The sequence below is a fragment of the Onychostruthus taczanowskii genome, unplaced genomic scaffold, assembly GCF_017590055.1.
Source record: "Onychostruthus taczanowskii isolate IOZ18803 unplaced genomic scaffold, ASM1759005v1 scaffold10, whole genome shotgun sequence".
In the NCBI taxonomy this organism is placed as follows: domain Eukaryota; kingdom Metazoa; phylum Chordata; class Aves; order Passeriformes; family Passeridae; genus Onychostruthus; species Onychostruthus taczanowskii.
Window position 1 is genome coordinate 11,565,921 of NW_024496526.1, and position 17,923 is coordinate 11,583,843.

The window sequence follows — 17,923 nt, forward strand, 5'->3', positions numbered from 1 at the left end:
AGTATCTCTTAGTGGGAGAGTAACAGGAAATTTCACTTTGAGTAGGGTTTGCTCAAATGGCGGGACCCAAAATACAGAAATTGAATCATTTTCCTGCCCACTTCTCAGTATCAGATAATTGTGGGTTTGGTTTCTTGACACATTCACAGGCAGTAACTACGGGTTTCCCACAATCAGAACTCACATGGTAAAGGGCACATAACTATGATTTCTACCTCTTTAACTAAAAATCTTAATAATTTAATTTGCTGACTTAGTTTTTCATGGCTAGAGAAGATTGTTAAACAATCTCTCCTTGTTGCAGGCAATTGCACACAGAAATATTAAGTCATGCTAAATGAAAAGGAGACACAGTTTACTATTAGTTTTTAATGTGCCACAAAAATGAGCAGATGAATTGGCTCTTTTGGGTACTATTAGTTCCACATAGTTAGACATTATAGCCTGATATATGTTAGCCTCAGCAGCAAGTCAGAGAATAGTGATGTCTCTCAATTTGGGAGGTACACAATAATCCTCTGGGCATACACACAGCCCTGTTTTACACAACAAGCTGAGACTGATGCCTTACATCTGTCTTCCTCACTCCTGGCAGCACGCTCCAGCACACATGCAAATTGATGCCCATAAACCAGCGCTGCACAGGCTGCTGGAGCTGTGGAGCAGTTTTCTCACAGCCCCTGAGCCATGTATTTAGGATTTAGGAAGTGATCTGCCACCACTGCCATCACCATCAGTTTTGTCTCTGCCTTCCATGGTCTTGGCCAGGTCTGATGCTGGGTCCTTGGCTCTGCCCCGTGCCTTCCATGGACCTGTGAGCAACAGTAAACTCAAATCACACTAAATGTGAATTTAACATCAACATTTCAAATATATCCTAACCTGTCTATTGTTCCCTACCAGAATGGGATTGCATGGAGTTACTTTTTTTTTCCCAACTATGCATCCTAGCTGACACTGCAGGCAGCATTTCCATTCTACTAAATCTCCCACTGAACAATAATAAATCTTTCTTCTAAAACTTTTCTTTTCAGAGCCTGGGGAAATACTGTCATTCTTTGGCCATTAAAATGTTTCACTAAAGAATATGATCTGTGGACAATGCACTTAGATGTGTATTTTCTTCACTTTGATATACTGAAAAGATACATTGTACTTAACAGTTCCTGGAAGCAAAATCTTTAATAGCAGAAGATAAACAATCCTGATGAGAAAATTCCATTTAGGATTCAGCCAAAGATCCTGTTCTGCAGTAGATGTTATTCATTCTCAGCATCACACCTGGCACAAAAATGGCTCAGAGATCTCTCCAGAAAGGAGAGCTTGTGGTGCAAGTGCCAAAAGCCACTTATCCTGCAACAGTTCCTGGAAGGCAGATGCCTCTTGTCTACCTATTTTTATGGTATCTGTCAGACCATCCCACTTCCTCTGCAGTTCTTCTGTCTAGCAAAATACCAGCTGGTTATTTCTGGTCATTCTTTTTTGACTAAGCACTGACTAATCTGCTTCTTTGAACTCTGAAGATAAGCTTCTCTGCCCCTTTTTGTTCAATACCCAGAGAAGAAAAGAACAGTAATGGAAGTCATACACGAGAGTCAGAAGAGATACACAGGAGCTCTTAATGGATTTTCTGAAGAAGACACTTTGCAAGTGAAGATTAGTGTCCATTAAAAGTTATCTTGTCTTTCCCAATCTCCAGACTTCTTGTTTCAGTCTTTACCAAAAACTGTGATAATTTTTATTCGAACCAAACAAATTTGACCAGGTTGTGCCACCCGTTTAACACAGTGTATCAAAGTTTTCCAACCTTTAGATTGATCAAACAGGAATTTTCACACAGTATTCATATGTCTCCTCTCACAAAGTGTCGTGGCATGTGACCTACAGAAGTACCCAGGACAGCAGGTTTATGCTCTTGCTGATGGTACTTTCAGAATCCAAAGTGTCCTTCAGCCCAGACTGGGTTATTGACTCACATGGGGTGGTGCCACCCATCCACACAACCTCATTCTGTTCTGTTATTTCCTCTGCTCCCACTCTGTGAATCCCCTCCAACTCCCAGATGCTCCCAATTCTCACCAAGCATTACCATGGCTTCACATCCAGCTCCAAGGTATGGAGCTGCTGGGAGCTCAAGGGCAGGGTAAAGAACACATATTATTTATGTTACTAAGCGCTCCTACAGTGCAGTTTTAATAAAATTACTCATTTACAAACAATATTCTGTTCTGAGAAAGTATTAAAATCTAATAAATTTCTACATTCAATGAAAGGAACTCAAACACTGTTACTGAAAAATCACAGAAAATAAGTGCCAAAAAGGGAACACCAAGCACTATCAACCTCCCAAGTAAAGCAAAAGTTACAAATGTTATTAAAAAAATTAACTGAGGTACCAGTTTAAATTTTGTTGCATATTAAGCTAAAAAACGTGAAAATTTTAAAATTTCTGGCAGAAGAAACCTAAGAAGAAAGCTGTGCACTGATTTTCATTACTTTCACTGCTGCCCATGAAGTTTGAATCCAGTAGTGCTTTAAAAACTCACAAAATTCAAACAATAAAGTGAAACTACACAATGAATATTAAACACATATTTTCTGTCATTAAAATTGACTTTCAGCTCCAGATACAAATAATTACAAGTTCACCTTTGCCAATAAGCAAAGAAGTGCATTTTTAAATTGGGAAAGCAGAGAAAATATGAAATGATTTATGAAAAGCAAATTCTATTGGTATATCAGCCATTTAGAAAGAAATCTCTTAATACATTCAAGCCTTTGCACAAGCCTGCAACAGCTGAGGCACTACTTTGTGGAAGTGATTCTACAGCAATTGATTGAAAATACATTTGACTTTTCAGACTGCAGGGATGGTCCTCCAAAGGGCAGATGTACACCCACTTGTGTGATGCAGCAAATACAGCAAGAGCAACAATTGAGACTTGTGCTAGAGGATGTTTTCAATTTTCTACATAAAATCCAAGCAGGTTTTTTATGGATAACAGTTAATACCAATCACATGCAATAACCTTAATATTACTTTCTTTCCCCCTAACATCTGCTTTTAGCCAGGATACACATTTTTCACTCACTACAAGCTAGGGATGGCTGTAGGGAGCATCATTCCCACACCAGCCAGTTAGCACCAAGTGGTCTGCACAAAACCCTCCCCATTCAGTGTTAAATTCTTTTCCCATAAAGAAAGATTAACCCTCTGCCTACATGTGTCTGTAATGGCATAGTAGAATTTTCTCAGGGATATGAGTAGGACCCATGACATCCATACAATTATTTAACCATAATTATACCTACTCATTTATAGTTATTTGTATATTGCACACAACTGTATTCTCATCATTGGAACCTCTGAACCATCAAATACAGAGTTGTCCTTGACAGAATCCAAGCAGGGATCTGATAGCAAAACTGAACACTAAATTTCAAGTGTCTAAAACCTCCTACAATAATTTAAATATAACATATATTACCTATGTTACATAACAGAGATGGAAATTCATTTGAAAGATGTTACTATTCTCACTGGTCTAAATGCTGCACAGACTCATTCCAATCTTCTCCACACAAAATAAATCAAAAAAAAAACCTTGGGAAGGAAAAATAAAACAACAAAGGAAAGAGCTGTGATTGTGATTGTTACACCAAGCAGCCTAAACAATGTACTTGCACATTTCTCACTCTCCATGAAGTCGTGTTACAGTGTTGGTTTTCCTTCATCATCAGCACCCTGTTTTAATTCCAAAATTCTTTAGGATGATCTTTTCTCATGACAAAAGAATAACTACTTAACATAAGCAATTATTAAAATGTAATTTTCTAATGCAAAAATACAACAGACTCTTGTTTTAAAGGTTAGCATTTAAACACAAATTCAGCTGTTTTAACAAACTTCCACCGTAGCAATAAATTTTAATTGTTTGCTGTTCAAATACATTATATCATTATCTAGCCTGTTCTAGATTTCACAGACTTCTACCATCATTTTCCCTGCCAGCTAAGGAAAAGATTTCATGAAGTGTGAAGCACTGCAGATTTTAGACCCACACTTCTGCTCAACAGCTATCAGTCTTGAACTTGACATCCATATGTTATTTTCTCCTCCCAAGAAAGTCACTTAGAGCTTTGTGTGCCTGGGAAAAAAAAAAAATAGACAGGCTCTTACTGGCCTCTCATTTCATTTTCAGTGAATGAAAATTGCATTTTGTCATTATTAAGTACAGACTGACCTATACAAAAGGTTGTCTTCTGCCAGTGCTGCACAGGCAATGGATTTTTTGTCCTTTAGCTTTTATGTGTAACATGGTTAGGAGTTTTTGTCCTTTAGCTTTTGTGTGTAACATGGTTAGGTCCAAACTCTATTTTCACCTGTAGTGGTGCAGCTGTAACGAGGATGACAGGGAAGCACAAGAGCCACCAATATCAGGATTCTTCCTTGGGAATTTGAGTTCTATATTTCATTAACGCTGCTGTGAGGCTACAGCCCTGAAGCATCTGTCTTTTTGTAACTGATGTAATTAAACACCCTGAGAAACATGCTAAGTGAGGGATCTGTATACTACCACAGAGGAACCTTATTCTGTATTTAGTCTTTACTTGGTTTTAAGCGCTTGCATGGAATTGTGATTTGAAATGTAACTTTCTGAATAAATTTGATGTGCTCTACTCAAGAAAATAAAAATCTAAAAAACTCTTTTCTTGGGTCTTTATGAGTGAGAAATGCAATTCTGTATAATTCCTGGAAAAGAAAACACAAAGACCAATACTTTTCACATTTTCTGTGATCCTGGAGAGTTCTGTTTAGGTTCCCAGATGAAACACTCTAACCTCAGCCTGAGTGCTGAATGCCCATCATTTGTCTGAAATTAATGACCTTTAAAGAATTAAATATCCAAACTAAAGAGCTTCAGTACCATGAACCTTCCCCTACATTTTTCTTTCCTAGTGTTATGATTCACAGCTGTGACCAGGGTATACTAAGTATTGTGCAAACATCAGGGAAAGCCAGCATATATTTAATTCTTCAAGCATGAATAGGAATGGGCCACAGAGAAAATGATATATTCATCAATAAATTAATCAGTTGCCTGAGATGAAGGGTGACAGATTACATCAGTACATCCACATGTGAGCATCCAGAGGACAACAACTTCAATTGCTCAATGTTTGTCCCATGTAATTTCATCTGCATGCACCTGAGTAGAGGAAAACCAGTAGTCATGTCCTACAGCTAACCCATATGAGACTCTATGACTCAGTGTAGTCATTCCAGTGAAAAAAGTGGGCCTGGATACACAATTTCTACATTTGTTGGCATTTATAACTGTTAGAATCTGAATTAGCATGAAGCATTAATCTGAAAGCAAAACCCACCCTGAAATTTGTAAGCATTTGCACCATATATTTCAAACAAAATGCCTCCCAGTATGTGGAAGCTCACTAAGATAAATAATTTTTCAGCAATTTGTTCTGAAACACAAATAATTTTTATATAAATATAAAATCAGTGTCTGCATTTACAGTTAATATCTTATCCATGGGCTAATGGATAAGCTAATCCTGTAAAATACTCCCAGAATTCTACCTACTGTGTTTCCACCTGAGATTTGATACAGATAAATGGAATTCACCTTCTCAGAACACCAGCACCTCTCACTACACCACACTAAACACTTACCAGGATGTGACTTTTTGCTGCCCTTGGTTATTTCTGAGCAGCTGAACCTTACCTGTGCCTGTGGTGAGCTGAAAGGGGGGATCTCCAGAGCAGCCCTGGACAGATGTGAGCAGCCACTGCCATTTCCCAGCACTCTGCAAACAGCCCCTGCCACTCTCCCAGTGACCAGGGCTGATGCAGACCTGCCCTGGGCACAGCCCTTCACAAAGCTCACATTTACAAACCCATGCATTCTAAACCTTCTCTCAGCCTCTGACCACAAAGAAAGCCTTCAGTGCAGAGTTTGGTCTATGCATTGTTTTGATGCAGTGCTGGGACTCCTCCATTCACTGTGAAACGATTTTGGCTGATCAGATCAGGAAGATGAATGAACACGCAGCTTTCTGTGAATCACAACTCTACACTGGACAAAAAACACCAGACAGAACAAGCTTGTTTTCTGCTTTGACAATATTATCAAAGATTAGCTGCCTGAGCAGAAACTGAACTGCAACAGCAGAAGCTATATTTGTATATTTTTCAAAATTATTCTTTAGTAACATAAATGCCAAGGAACTAAGAATAATTAGTTTCAAAACACCAGAGTTCTATTCCACCTGCTCTCTATTACAACTCCTAAACTGGGCTCAGTATGAACACACAATACTGCAGCTACAGAAAGAAATAATAGCTGTTATTATGAAATGACTGCAGCCTTTTACTACACAGATATACACTGCAAAAAAAAAATCTTATTCTGTTATCATTATTTTCCCCGTTATCATTCTTTTCTCTGCTATCATTCTTTTCTTACATTACTGTAATCCAGAAATAATTATATTAGAACTATTATTCTGGCACTTACTTGGGGTGCTAAGGAATAATTTAATGTTCATTTTAATAACTTTGATCATGCTCAGACTCTGTTTATTGCTATATATTTATAACAAAGTAAATCCACTCTTGATGAGAATTCTACAAGTATGCATATTGCAGGCAGCACTGAAATGAAGAGCAAAATGAATTTATTGATCAGGCATTGATTAGCATTTGATCATGAAAATATTGCACAAAACACAATGCCAGAATATTTTGAGAACACCAAATTTTCAGCCACTAAAGATGATACATGGGACTCCACTGACCTCAAGGATCTCACACATTTAAGTCTACAGAGATTTTTCTGAAGCCTTGTGCAATCTCATGCTGGAGAACAGCATCTGCAACAGCTCTCAGAGCCCTGAGACCACAGTGGTTACCACAGAGTGCAGGAGCAGCATCAGAGACAGCAGCTGGAACTTCCAAATGGTCTTTTACATGTACAGCATTTCTACAGTAAAATTAAGTTTATTAAGTGCTTGACAGTAAGAGATCTGTTCTTTCAGCTAAGTGGAAAAGCTGATTTCATGGTCTAAGTCCTACTTGTCAATATTAGTGAACGAAAGGTGACAACTTCATTTTCCCTTAAGCAGTCATTCTGCTCCATACCCAGCCTAGCCTAGTTCAGCTCTCTCTGAAAGGGTGGTCAGGCACTGGAAAAGGCTGCACAGGGAAGTGGTGAAATAATCACCTCTGGAAGTTTTCAAAAAACGTGTGAATGTGGAACTTAGGGACACTGTTTAGTCATGAACATGGCAGTACTGGGTTAACAGTTGGACTCAATGATCTCACAGGTCTTTTCCAACCTTAAAATTCTATGATTCTATGACCTCAAGCCTCATTTGCCATAAACATTACCTAATAAGGAAACTACTTTATGTATTCAGATCAACACGAGATTTTTCAGTCTCCTTCAAAATTACCAAGTGAAAGATCAGAGTTCAGCTAGGGCAGCATCATAATCCCACCAAAAGAAAACACCTCATACCAGTCAAGATAAACCACTCCAACTTACTCTAATGCTGGAAAAATAGTGTTGGAGGCAACTAGGCCAGCCTTGAAAGGAAGGGTGGGGAGTGGACCATAAAAAAGGAAGGAGGTCTGCCTACAAACACTTGGTTGGAAAAGGAAACTCCTGAACCTCTTCCCTACTCTCCACATGGGCATCACTCCCCTCAGCATTTTCCCTACAGTTATCAAAATAACATCAGTTCCCTGGCCTAGTATCTTGACTATATCATGTGGGACATGCTTGCAAGAAAGCATTTTGAAGCCTATAAGGGGATAAAACAGGAATTTAAATGAGGGATTTCTAGAGGAGTCAGGAAGAGCAGTGAGAATAGTCAGTGTAGCCTGACAATTACCAGAGCAGGTCCCTGTTTCTCACTGAAATGGAACATCAGGGCTGTATTTCCAACACTTCACCATTACAGACAGGAGGTAAAATGGAAAGAGGATGCTTTAAATAGCAGTTGTTTGCAAAGAATTGTCAGTGTCAGATACCCCAAAGTGACAACTAGACATTTCTATCAAACAGGCAGCAAGCTCTGGTCACCTGGCATCTCTCCCAACTCATGGATTGGCTGCAGGAACCTGCTAAAAGGACAGCACTGAGGAAGAGAGCACCAGTGCAAGGCAGTAAAATGAGCAGAACTTCTGAAATTGCATGGGGACAGCAAAATGATCCCAGAAGTCAGTGTATTTTCCTCAAAGACGGAAAATTTTTAATAGTAAAGACATGAAAAGCCCTGGCAAGGCTTTTGTGGCATGTAAGTTAACTGCCAACTACCTAATAAGAGATTCCATACAGACTTAATATGTATCTGTGTGCTGATTCCTCTCTTATTCTTCATAAATTTAGCCTCAGCAAACCATGGGGACAGATACATTCCAAAACCACATAATCAGTCTGCTACTGATTTCAGTAGTTCAGTGCCCATCCCCTCAAGCTGAATATGCAGCCACAGAATATCCAGACAGGGACCACACTTCTGCTGTTGTTTGTTTCTCTAAACACTACCAGAGTGCCAAATCCAAGGAAATAAAAAAAATAATTCGGCCTAAATAATCTTAAAAAATGTTTTTAAGGATCCTTTTAAAAGACACAGGTTTCGTTACCTATATTACACTTAATACTTGCAACACTGACAAATGAAAATGAAAAATAAAATCAAGTCATATCACAATATTCCTTTAAACTATAGTGTTAATAAGTAACAAGGTTATTCTGTAACTTAGTATTTACCTTTATGTTGCTTCAGTAGCAAAGACAGACCACTGTATTTCCATGAAGCAGAACAAAATGGAAACTTGTTTCACTCTCTTGTTAACATTCAAATTCTTTACAGGTTCTGCTTTTAAGTGTTCCTCCTCTTTTTTGTTATTTCTGAACCAAGTTATTGTACCTGTGTTTCCATATAAATTGCTCTGAGTAATATATGTTGAGTTTTCAGAGACCATTTGGTCAGATTTTAATCACCTCTCCTGGGAGCTGACACCAACTCCCAGCAGCAGGTCATACAATGCAGATTAGAATAACAAAAGACATGCTGCTGTGATTGCAAAAAAAAAAAAAAAAAAAGGAAAAAACAATACAAGTCTGTCTTTATCAAGCTTAAGAATGATGTTTTGGGACTTCTTTGATGTCTCCTAGTCAGAGCCTTCCTTTTGTTTGTATTAAAGCATAAATTCAATCACTTCTGATTTTTCACTCTCTAAAACAGAGAACGTGCCACAGAAAAGATTTTGTTCCACATTCCATGTTTCTTTTTGTCTTTCATGTGCTATTTAATCGCCCAAGATAGAAAGCTTGTATTTCTCAAATTTGCATTGAACTAAAATTTGTATTTACACAATGATGCATTTTTTCCTGTTTTGAAATAAAAGAAATAGATTTTATTTTTTCCCACATAAAAGTGATTTGGGTTTAATTTGGATTTTGTTTTCCCCACTCAAATTCTTTGTTTAAAAGTAAACTAGAAAAATGTTATGGAACTTCTAGAAAAACACTGTACTAAAAAGAAAATGGAATTTCTCTTTCAGATTAGCATTGTTTTAGGTTATCTGTGAGTGTAATACAAATAAATTCTATATTTCTCCCTTACAATTCACTATTCTTTATTATAGCATTCCCATTACAAATCCCAAACAGATTAAGATTTGTCATATTTGACCTCTTCAGTAAAAGGCAACCCACTGCATAATGATTTTTTTCACTATTCTCCAGAATGAACAGTTCCACATGTATAAATGCTAACATGAATCAACATCTCCTGTTTCCTTCTCCGACCTTCAACAACCCTATGCTCTGCAGAAAAAAACCCCAACAGTTTTACTAATTTATAAGCACCATACAGACACAGGCAGTCTAGAGAAAAACCTCTTTAGCAGTTGCAAAGGAAAACAAAAAACATGAGGAAGCTTCCACAAAGAAAGAAATTCTGAGAGACCAAAAGATAAACAAAAAGGAAAAGGTGTGAAATTTAAAATATTCCCAATACTCACTGAAAGCAGCCACTGCAAGAGCCAGTGTGACAATAATGGAGACCCAGGAAACCCACAATGCCTTCTTTCTGTAGCTTTGAGCTTCATGAGGTTTTAGCCTTGTACTGCTTTCTAGTAAACCTGATAAGCAATAAGCAAAGAAGGTATGAACAATGCATTGCTCCTTTTAAAAACACAGCTGTGTTAGTTCAGCCCTAGAAGACACATTTACATTCTATATTACACACAGAAGCTATACAGAATCAAACCCTGCTCACATCATTAAGGTTAAGTGAATGAGGCCACCAGAAACATGTGAGTAAGCAAGAAGAGCACACACAAGCTGTTTTGACTCCACACAGAAAGACACACACATCAATTCCTTAAAAAGAGCACTGCATTCCAGTCATGGAAATTCACAAATCAATATGATTTCCACCTATACCTCTACAGAAGAAATGGCTCAGCCCTATACTCCCTCAGATCAAAACTTGTTTCAGAACTTGAGGATCCTGGGGCTAATTAACACAGGAGAAAAACTCCTGCTCACCAGTCCCTGTGGAATCACCTCCCAAAGCACAAGGATACACTGCACATATTGATCATCAGAGCACAAGTGAGCAAGCCTCAGAATCAAAGCTGTCACAGCTGAAAAAGCCTCTTGAAGCACCTTGTCCTTTATTTGGGGTAAGAACACATTCCCATCTAGAACTAATTGAAGACCCAATTCTGTCTTTGCTGCAATTGGTGCAGAAGGCCGTTGAACACAAAGGAATGCTATTGCTTTTTCTCTTTTTTGATGCTTTCAGCCTGTGAAAGTCTTTTGTCCACTGATCTTACATCACAGAGAATGCAGGTTAAACATAAATTAACATTCTTTGGTTTTTATTCTCTCAGTCTGAGTCTTGAACAACTTCTAAAATGCATTCAGAATTTTAGATATTTCCATTCTGTATATCCCATTCTGATTAGTTTATGCTTAATACAGTCATCTAATTTGAAACATACGTTCATTTTCACCATCAAGTTTCAGCTCAAATCTGCTTAACTGGAAGAAAATCTGAAGGCTTTAAATTTCTTAATGAGTTACTCCAGAAGATGTGGGTGGTTCCTCTCAGATGATGAGCACTTGTCAGAGAGATGTGCCTGCACTGAATGCATTTAACTGAGACACTGGTTTAACAGCACGATTTTCAGTGGCTGGTTTAAGGTCTTTGACGAAAGGTGGAGAACAGGGGCTGTGTCAGACTCAGCACCAGATTAAAACATAAGAGTTGAAGTTGTTACTACCCTCACCTTCCCCAGTTTTCTCTCTGGTGGCTATTGCCATTTTCAAGGCAGGGACATCTGGTTCTCAGTGTACTACTGAATCCACACCATGTTTAACCATGTTTATTAATCTTTACAGATATTCATTTCAACTGACTGTAATATACTGGCTGAGAACTGCAATGGTTTTGGAATCAATTCAGAACTGAATCAGACATCTCTGCCTTGGGGGCAGCAATATGTCAGCAGAGGGGCAGGCATCCAGGGGTGGTCAAATTTGAGCCATCAGATTTTATTCTGCCACTTGGAGTCTGTTAAAATTACTGGTTGTAATCCCAGCATAATTGGTGGGATACACACTGTCTTGGAAAAATTCTTTATGCTTTTTACACCCCAGTTACAATAAAGCAGAGAGTTTCTTTATGGGAGTTCAGAAAGCCACTCTGAGAATGTCATGCTTGTACTGTATTTTTAGAAAATTTTAAATATTATCACACTTTGTGCTACACCCTCCCCCCTTTATGAATGGGAAATGATATCCAAACTTGCATGGACCAGGCCCTATACTGAAATTTTGTCTATTTCTTATTACGTGCATTCTTTGTCTGTCTAATACACAAAAACTGATAGATGTTGACTCCAAAAGCTTTGAGTCTTTTACTGATAGTGTTGCACAGCTATTTCTCACATGCCTGCTTTCATTTGTGTGAAGAATTTTTTTTCCCCACAAATGTTTGGCCTATCTTCTGCTACTATATATAACGATGTACAGTTTAACTGCTGTCTGCTATGAGGTAATTCAACCTCACATCTTGAAACATAGGAGGGATTTCTACTAATCTAACCATAGAGAAAACACATCTTCTCACATTTTGTGTATTCACCCTTCCAGTCCCCTCCCCAAATCAAGGATTTCAAATTACGGTCCAAATCTTTTTGGAACATAAAGCAAAGGTTTTCTCAGCCCATTTTGACTCTCAGTATTTCAAACCTCAAATAAACACAGATCAGAATGACAGATATCCTCACCTGTTTCTTTCTTTTAAGACATCTTTTCATTCATGGCTACAGCTCATATTACCTGGGAAGTCCAACAGACACAGTTGGTACTAACAAATCAAACAATATCCTAATTAAACTGAGGAATGAATAACAAGCCCCAGAGCTAGTGCAGCACTCCTGATTACTATTCACATGTCAAGCACGTGTCCAGTATGACAGAGACTGCAGTCTTTATAAAACCCAACCACTTCTGCGTGTGTGTGTTTCTCTGTCTCTCAAAATGGCTGGCATATTCTGGCTGTCAGCGGTGTGATCCCTTCCCTCCTGGAATAATTCAAACACATTTTCTGTGTTTAAAATTTTCACCCCCAAGAAAGATCATATAATTCTTAGGAGTGTCTTGAGGCCAGCACAGAAAGATACAAACTCATTCACATGACTACCAAGCCCATAGAATAAAAATTATTTAGAGACAACAACAGCTCATTAATTTACACACAAGAACAAAATTCACAAGGTAAACTTCCATATTTCTTCACTGACCATAAGAAAGCAAGCATCCACAGGAGGATAAAAGTTAATCTTTCAGTGTGACCTGCATTGCTACAAAAACAAACAGCTACCATCTACAAATGAAATTCCTCTGCCCTGAAATTAACATACTGAGTAATTTTACTGCCAATAATTTATTTAACACATGGATATCCTTAAGGTATAGAAAAGATGATGAAATGATTAAATTCACTGGATTTTTAATTTATCTTTCAGCATCTTCACATATTAACAGATTTTCTTCCCATAAAAAAATCAGAAGGAGAAAAAAACCTGCCTAACAGTTGCAGAACACAAGCTTGGCATATTTGTGAAGTGATTCTAGGATATTCTTTACCATATGCTGACTTACCAGAAGTACTTTTCTATTTGGCTAAGGGATCATTTTAAAATGTCAAGTTAGAAATTGTGGAAGAGATAAGGCTAATAAAAAACCTGTTCACCTAAGGATGTTAATTTAACGGTCCCATCCACAAAATTATCACCAATTTTGGATCTGGCTCTTAAAGAGCAAATATCTTGCTCCAAAATTTAGGGTTAGTATTTATTTTTAGCAAACATGGAAGCATCATCTCTATAACTGGATCTGGTATGATTCACTGGAAAGGATTGTAGGGAAAAGTACAATCTAAAAGGACAGACTGCTAACATTTTCAACAGGGACAACCTGCAAAAAGCATACCAGATTTCCCTCTACAATGACTGAATTATCCTGGTATACATGGAATCAGTAACTACAGGGAAGGCTAAAAGAAAGGCACTGCAAGGGCTACAGAAAGAGCATGGAGGCAAGGAAGAAAATTAAATCAGCAGCTTTAGCTTCATCTCCCTCATAGAAAGAGACAGGTCAGGTACAACAGACACAATTCTTTATGGAATTACCCTTAATGCCAAAAGGGACAGCTTTCACCTTTGGCTCTGTCATACTGGGCACTAATTAAAATTTTCTGTAACCAAACTTCTACATTGGAACCATAATCAAAATTCCTCACTCATGTAAAAGAGAGCTCAGATTGCCCTCAGGCAGGCACAATGCCTGTCCTCAGCCAGTGGCAGTGACAGTGAGGGTACCCCTTGAGTAAGGGCTGTCCCCAGCCCCAGCACGACTGGAAGCTGTCAGGAAGGTGGTGAATGCTCTTCCCCCTCACTCCTCTACTTTGTGTCTACGATCTGTGAGCAGGCACAGGCTTCGGGAAGCTGGGCAAAGAACAGGACATAGAGGGGTTACGTGTAAAGGGGCTGTGGATGAAGACGGAGAACACAAAAGAGACTCCTGGATGCTGAAAGCAAAATGGAAAAGGAAGAAAAGGCAAGAGAGAGAGAGAGGCTAAGGGAAGCCAATAGATGAAACTAAAAGATGGAGACAAATAGTGTGGAAGAGGAGCCTGGAGGCGTTGTGGAGGACAGGGCAGTGGGGAGGGTTAAAATGGCAGCTGCCTTTGTGGGCGGCAGGTGAGTGAGCCCTGAACAGATGTCCGAAATCGATGTGCTTCACACTAAAGCGTAACGCTGCTCGAAAGCAGGTAACTTCCAAATACCTGGCCAGGTATTTACGTAAATAACAAAAAAAAAATGAGTTGTGTGGAAGTGCACAGCTCGGTGGGGGAAGGGAGACAAGTGCTCCGACTTCAACCCGCAGCCCGGCTGGGGCGGACCCCCAGAAATGCCCCGTTGTGCCCCTGCTCGGGGGGCGGCTGCGACCACCCCAAGTGCCGGCTTGGGCACCTCAGCGGCCTCCCGAGGGAAGCCCCGGCCCTCCGGGAGCGCCGGGAGCGCCGCCGCCCGCGCCCCTCGCCCGGGCGCTGCCTGTGGAGCCATGTGCCGCCCGCAGCCGCTCCGCCGCCAGGCAGGCAAGTTCTCGGGCGAGGTGGGAACAGCCACGAATAGAGTTTATAAAAATACTTCAAAGCTGTCGCGGAGCGCTCGCACGGGAGCTAAAACGGGGCAGAGCTTCGAGGGCGGCGCGGGGGGATGTTAAGCGGCTGCCAGCGGCGGGATGAGGGGTGGGCGAGCTGGGCTGGAGGGGGGAGTTCGGGGGGCAAGAACCGGCGTGCGGCTGCCAGGGCTGGAGGGGAGGGAACCGGCAGGGCTGCTGCGGCGGCATGGGGAGGGTACGGAGAGCGAGCGAGAGGATGCTGCGGAGAGGGTGTCGGAGGAGCCGTCGGGGTGGGTGTCAGGCGCCTCGGGACGCAGGGGAGGTGGTGGGGCTCGCCACAGCGCAGGGCAGCGTGCAGGAAGGCGGGGGACGGACGGACGGACGGACGGGCGCTCACCTCTGTCCTCCAGCCCCTCGCTGAACTGCCCGCTCTCCCCGATCCGCAGCTGCTCCTGCTGCTGTTCCCGGGGGGCACCCGGCGGGTTGGCTCCGGGGGGCTGCACGATGGCGGGGTCCGGAGTGGTGTCCAGGGGGGCAGCGGACGGCTCCATGTCTTGCGGGGCGGCGGGCAGCGGCCGGCGGCTGTGGCAGGGAAGCGAGGAGCGAGCGGAGCATCCAGCCCGGGTGCGAGCCCGGGGAGAGGAGGAGACTCCGGCTCAGAGCATCAGGGAGACGAGGACGGGCAGCGAACAAACTCCGGCTGCTCCGCGCCAGCCGCTGCCCGCGGCCGCCTCATCACTGCCCGCGGCGGAGAGGGGCAGGTGGGAGCGCGGTGCCGCCTCCCGGCGCTGCCCGTCCCCTCCCCGCCCCGCCGAGCTCCGCCGCCGGCTCGGGAAGCGGGGCCCTCCTCAGCCTCCCCTCGCCGTGGCGGGCTCTGCCTCCTCCTCCTCCTCCTCTTCCTCCTCCTCCTCCTCCCGCAGCCGAGCCTGAGGGGGAAGAGCTGTCCAGGGGCTGTGCAGAGCGGCCCTCCCGCCGCTCCTGAGGGCCGCGGGCGCCGGCCCTGCGCAGCCAGGCCCCGTCCGCCTCGCCTCCCCTCACACAGGTAAAGACACAGCTCCCCTTGGCTGGGGATTTGCTCCTTCTCCCTCTGCCTTTTTCGGGATCGGAGCAGAATGGCCTCACGCAGGCACCTCTCAGAGCCCGCGGCACCGACTTTCTGTCACGCTCAGAGTTGCCTTGAACTGCCCTCGAACGCGCAGCAATCCCATGCTGAAGCTTGGGGTTAGACTTGCTGGCGTCCTCACCTGCCTTTCCTAGGGCTGCAGAAGAACACAGGGGGAAAAAACAAAACCTCAGGAGCACAGAAATGTTTTTTTTAAAAAATGTAAAATTTTACAGATAAATCTGTGCCAGGGCTGCTTGTTTCTTCTCTGCTGGATGGAGATGGAGAGGTGCAAACAAACAAAGCATTCTTTGTGCGAGCACAGTCTCCCAGCTGCATGCTTACAAGCATGCAAGATATATTTTGAAGCTGCAGCATGTTTTGACTTGAAAAATTTGTCTAGGAAAATATCAAAAGACAATTAAGCTGGTCCTTTGGTGATACATAAAGATACAATCCCGATTAAAGTTGTATGAAGATCAGGTTGCCTTTCTCCTTTGAGAAATTACTAAATTTGGGGAGTATAGAAAGGCCAGCAGGAAATTAATATTTATGCCAACATAAGGACATGATTTTAAGAACTGTCAGAATCTTGCTGATGTCAGCCTTACAAAAAAGTTTTGTAGCAGTTTAGTAATACCTGTCTAGAAATGGACAGTGCAACACTGTTACCAAAATGTCTTAATTTTAAGAAAAGCCTCTTAAAACTGTATACTAATCTTCAAAATAATTTCATCTGAATTTTAAATCATTAATTATTTGAAGAAGTATAAGTAAAACATAAATAAATGTTAAATGACATAAAATACCGGTTTAGAAATTGATTGGCATTTTGGCAATCTTGTGGAGATGGCTGTTGTAATGTGAGGAATTGGTGTTTTTATCTAATCTTATGATTTCTTTCTGTATAGTATTCCATACTTACTGTATGAAATATTTTTGAAGTTTTCATGCCTCTCACCTAAATTTCACCTTCACTCCTAGCTATCCTACCCTGCTTTGTGATCCCAGAGCTCTTGCTCTTCTAGCTGGATCAGCATTAATATGAATATAAGCAATGCCAAAGTTACTTGCCTTTTCCTCATGAAATGGATAGTAAATTACAACATGCCTATTTGATGTAAACGTCAAAAGAGTTCTTTTTCTCATGTGCATAGGTTAACACAAGTGAGTTCTTTTGAGGAACTGTTTTTTTTGAGGTTTTGACTGAGCTGGGAGGCGTTGAAAACTAGTAATTGCATTTTTTAAAATGGATTTTTTTTCTTTAAGGGCTCTCTATGAAGCTCTGGTTACCTAGAACCTGCAAGATGCTACAGCAGATGGATGTATGCATGTGAGAGGTAAATGAAAAGTAGAAAAGCCTCACCTTTTGTTGCTTACTGTAAAAATAGATTGTGATGTGTCTCTTTCACTTAAAATGTGTCTGTAAAATGAGAATCCTTAAATGAGTAGAACCAGTTTTGTATCCTGGTCAGAGAGAAGGAAAGCCAGGACAAACCATGAAGAGTCCCTTGAAATTGCTGTAGCAGATACAATGCTCCCCAATGCAGTTATTGCAGGATCCCTCCTCTTTTTTGTGGAGTTAAATCCATATTTGATCCATTCCAGTAAGAACTTCCTTATTCCTTGCAGAAATGAGAAACTCACCAGTGACTCTTCTTGAACACTGCCTCCTTTCTCTTAGTCTCTCCAAGCTATTTTGGTATTCTTAGAACTTCCAGAAATCAAACCAAGAGGAAAGTGCCTGGAGATTCCTAATTCCATTACTTTAAAAGGAGGTCAAAGGGGTTTCCAAATGATTTAGAGAAAAATAGGAACTAGGAACACCAAAGCACAAGTTTTAAACTTTAATGGGTTTCTTTCTCTTTTTTCAGTTGCCCTCAATTGCTGTTCTTACATAAAACTGTGTCTGGCAGGGACTGGAGCTATCTCTAATTGTATAATTGCTATAGTGTTCAGGCTATAGCAAAGAATATGATGCCTGCAAAGAGTATTATAGTTTCTTTTAAATGACTCTCTTCAGTGCTTTCAAACACAGCATGAGAAGGGTCATACACTGCATTTAGCAAATACAAATTCAAAACATTAG

General features: G+C 41.1%; 1 protein-coding gene across 1 annotated transcript in view; it reads right to left on the bottom strand.

Moving 5' to 3' along the window:
• The window catches only part of TMEM163 (transmembrane protein 163), an 86,754-nt gene extending 71,288 nt beyond the window's left edge, over positions 1 to 15,466 (bottom strand). The window contains exons 1-2 of the mRNA XM_041407413.1: positions 15,130 to 15,466; positions 10,055 to 10,174 (exon numbers count right to left, since the gene is read on the bottom strand). Of these exons, the coding sequence (XP_041263347.1) occupies positions 10,055 to 10,174; positions 15,130 to 15,283 (274 nt within the window). The 5' untranslated portion in view covers positions 15,284 to 15,466. The remainder of the gene's footprint in view (positions 1 to 10,054; positions 10,175 to 15,129) is intronic.
• Positions 15,467 to 17,923: the final 2,457 nt, after the last annotated feature.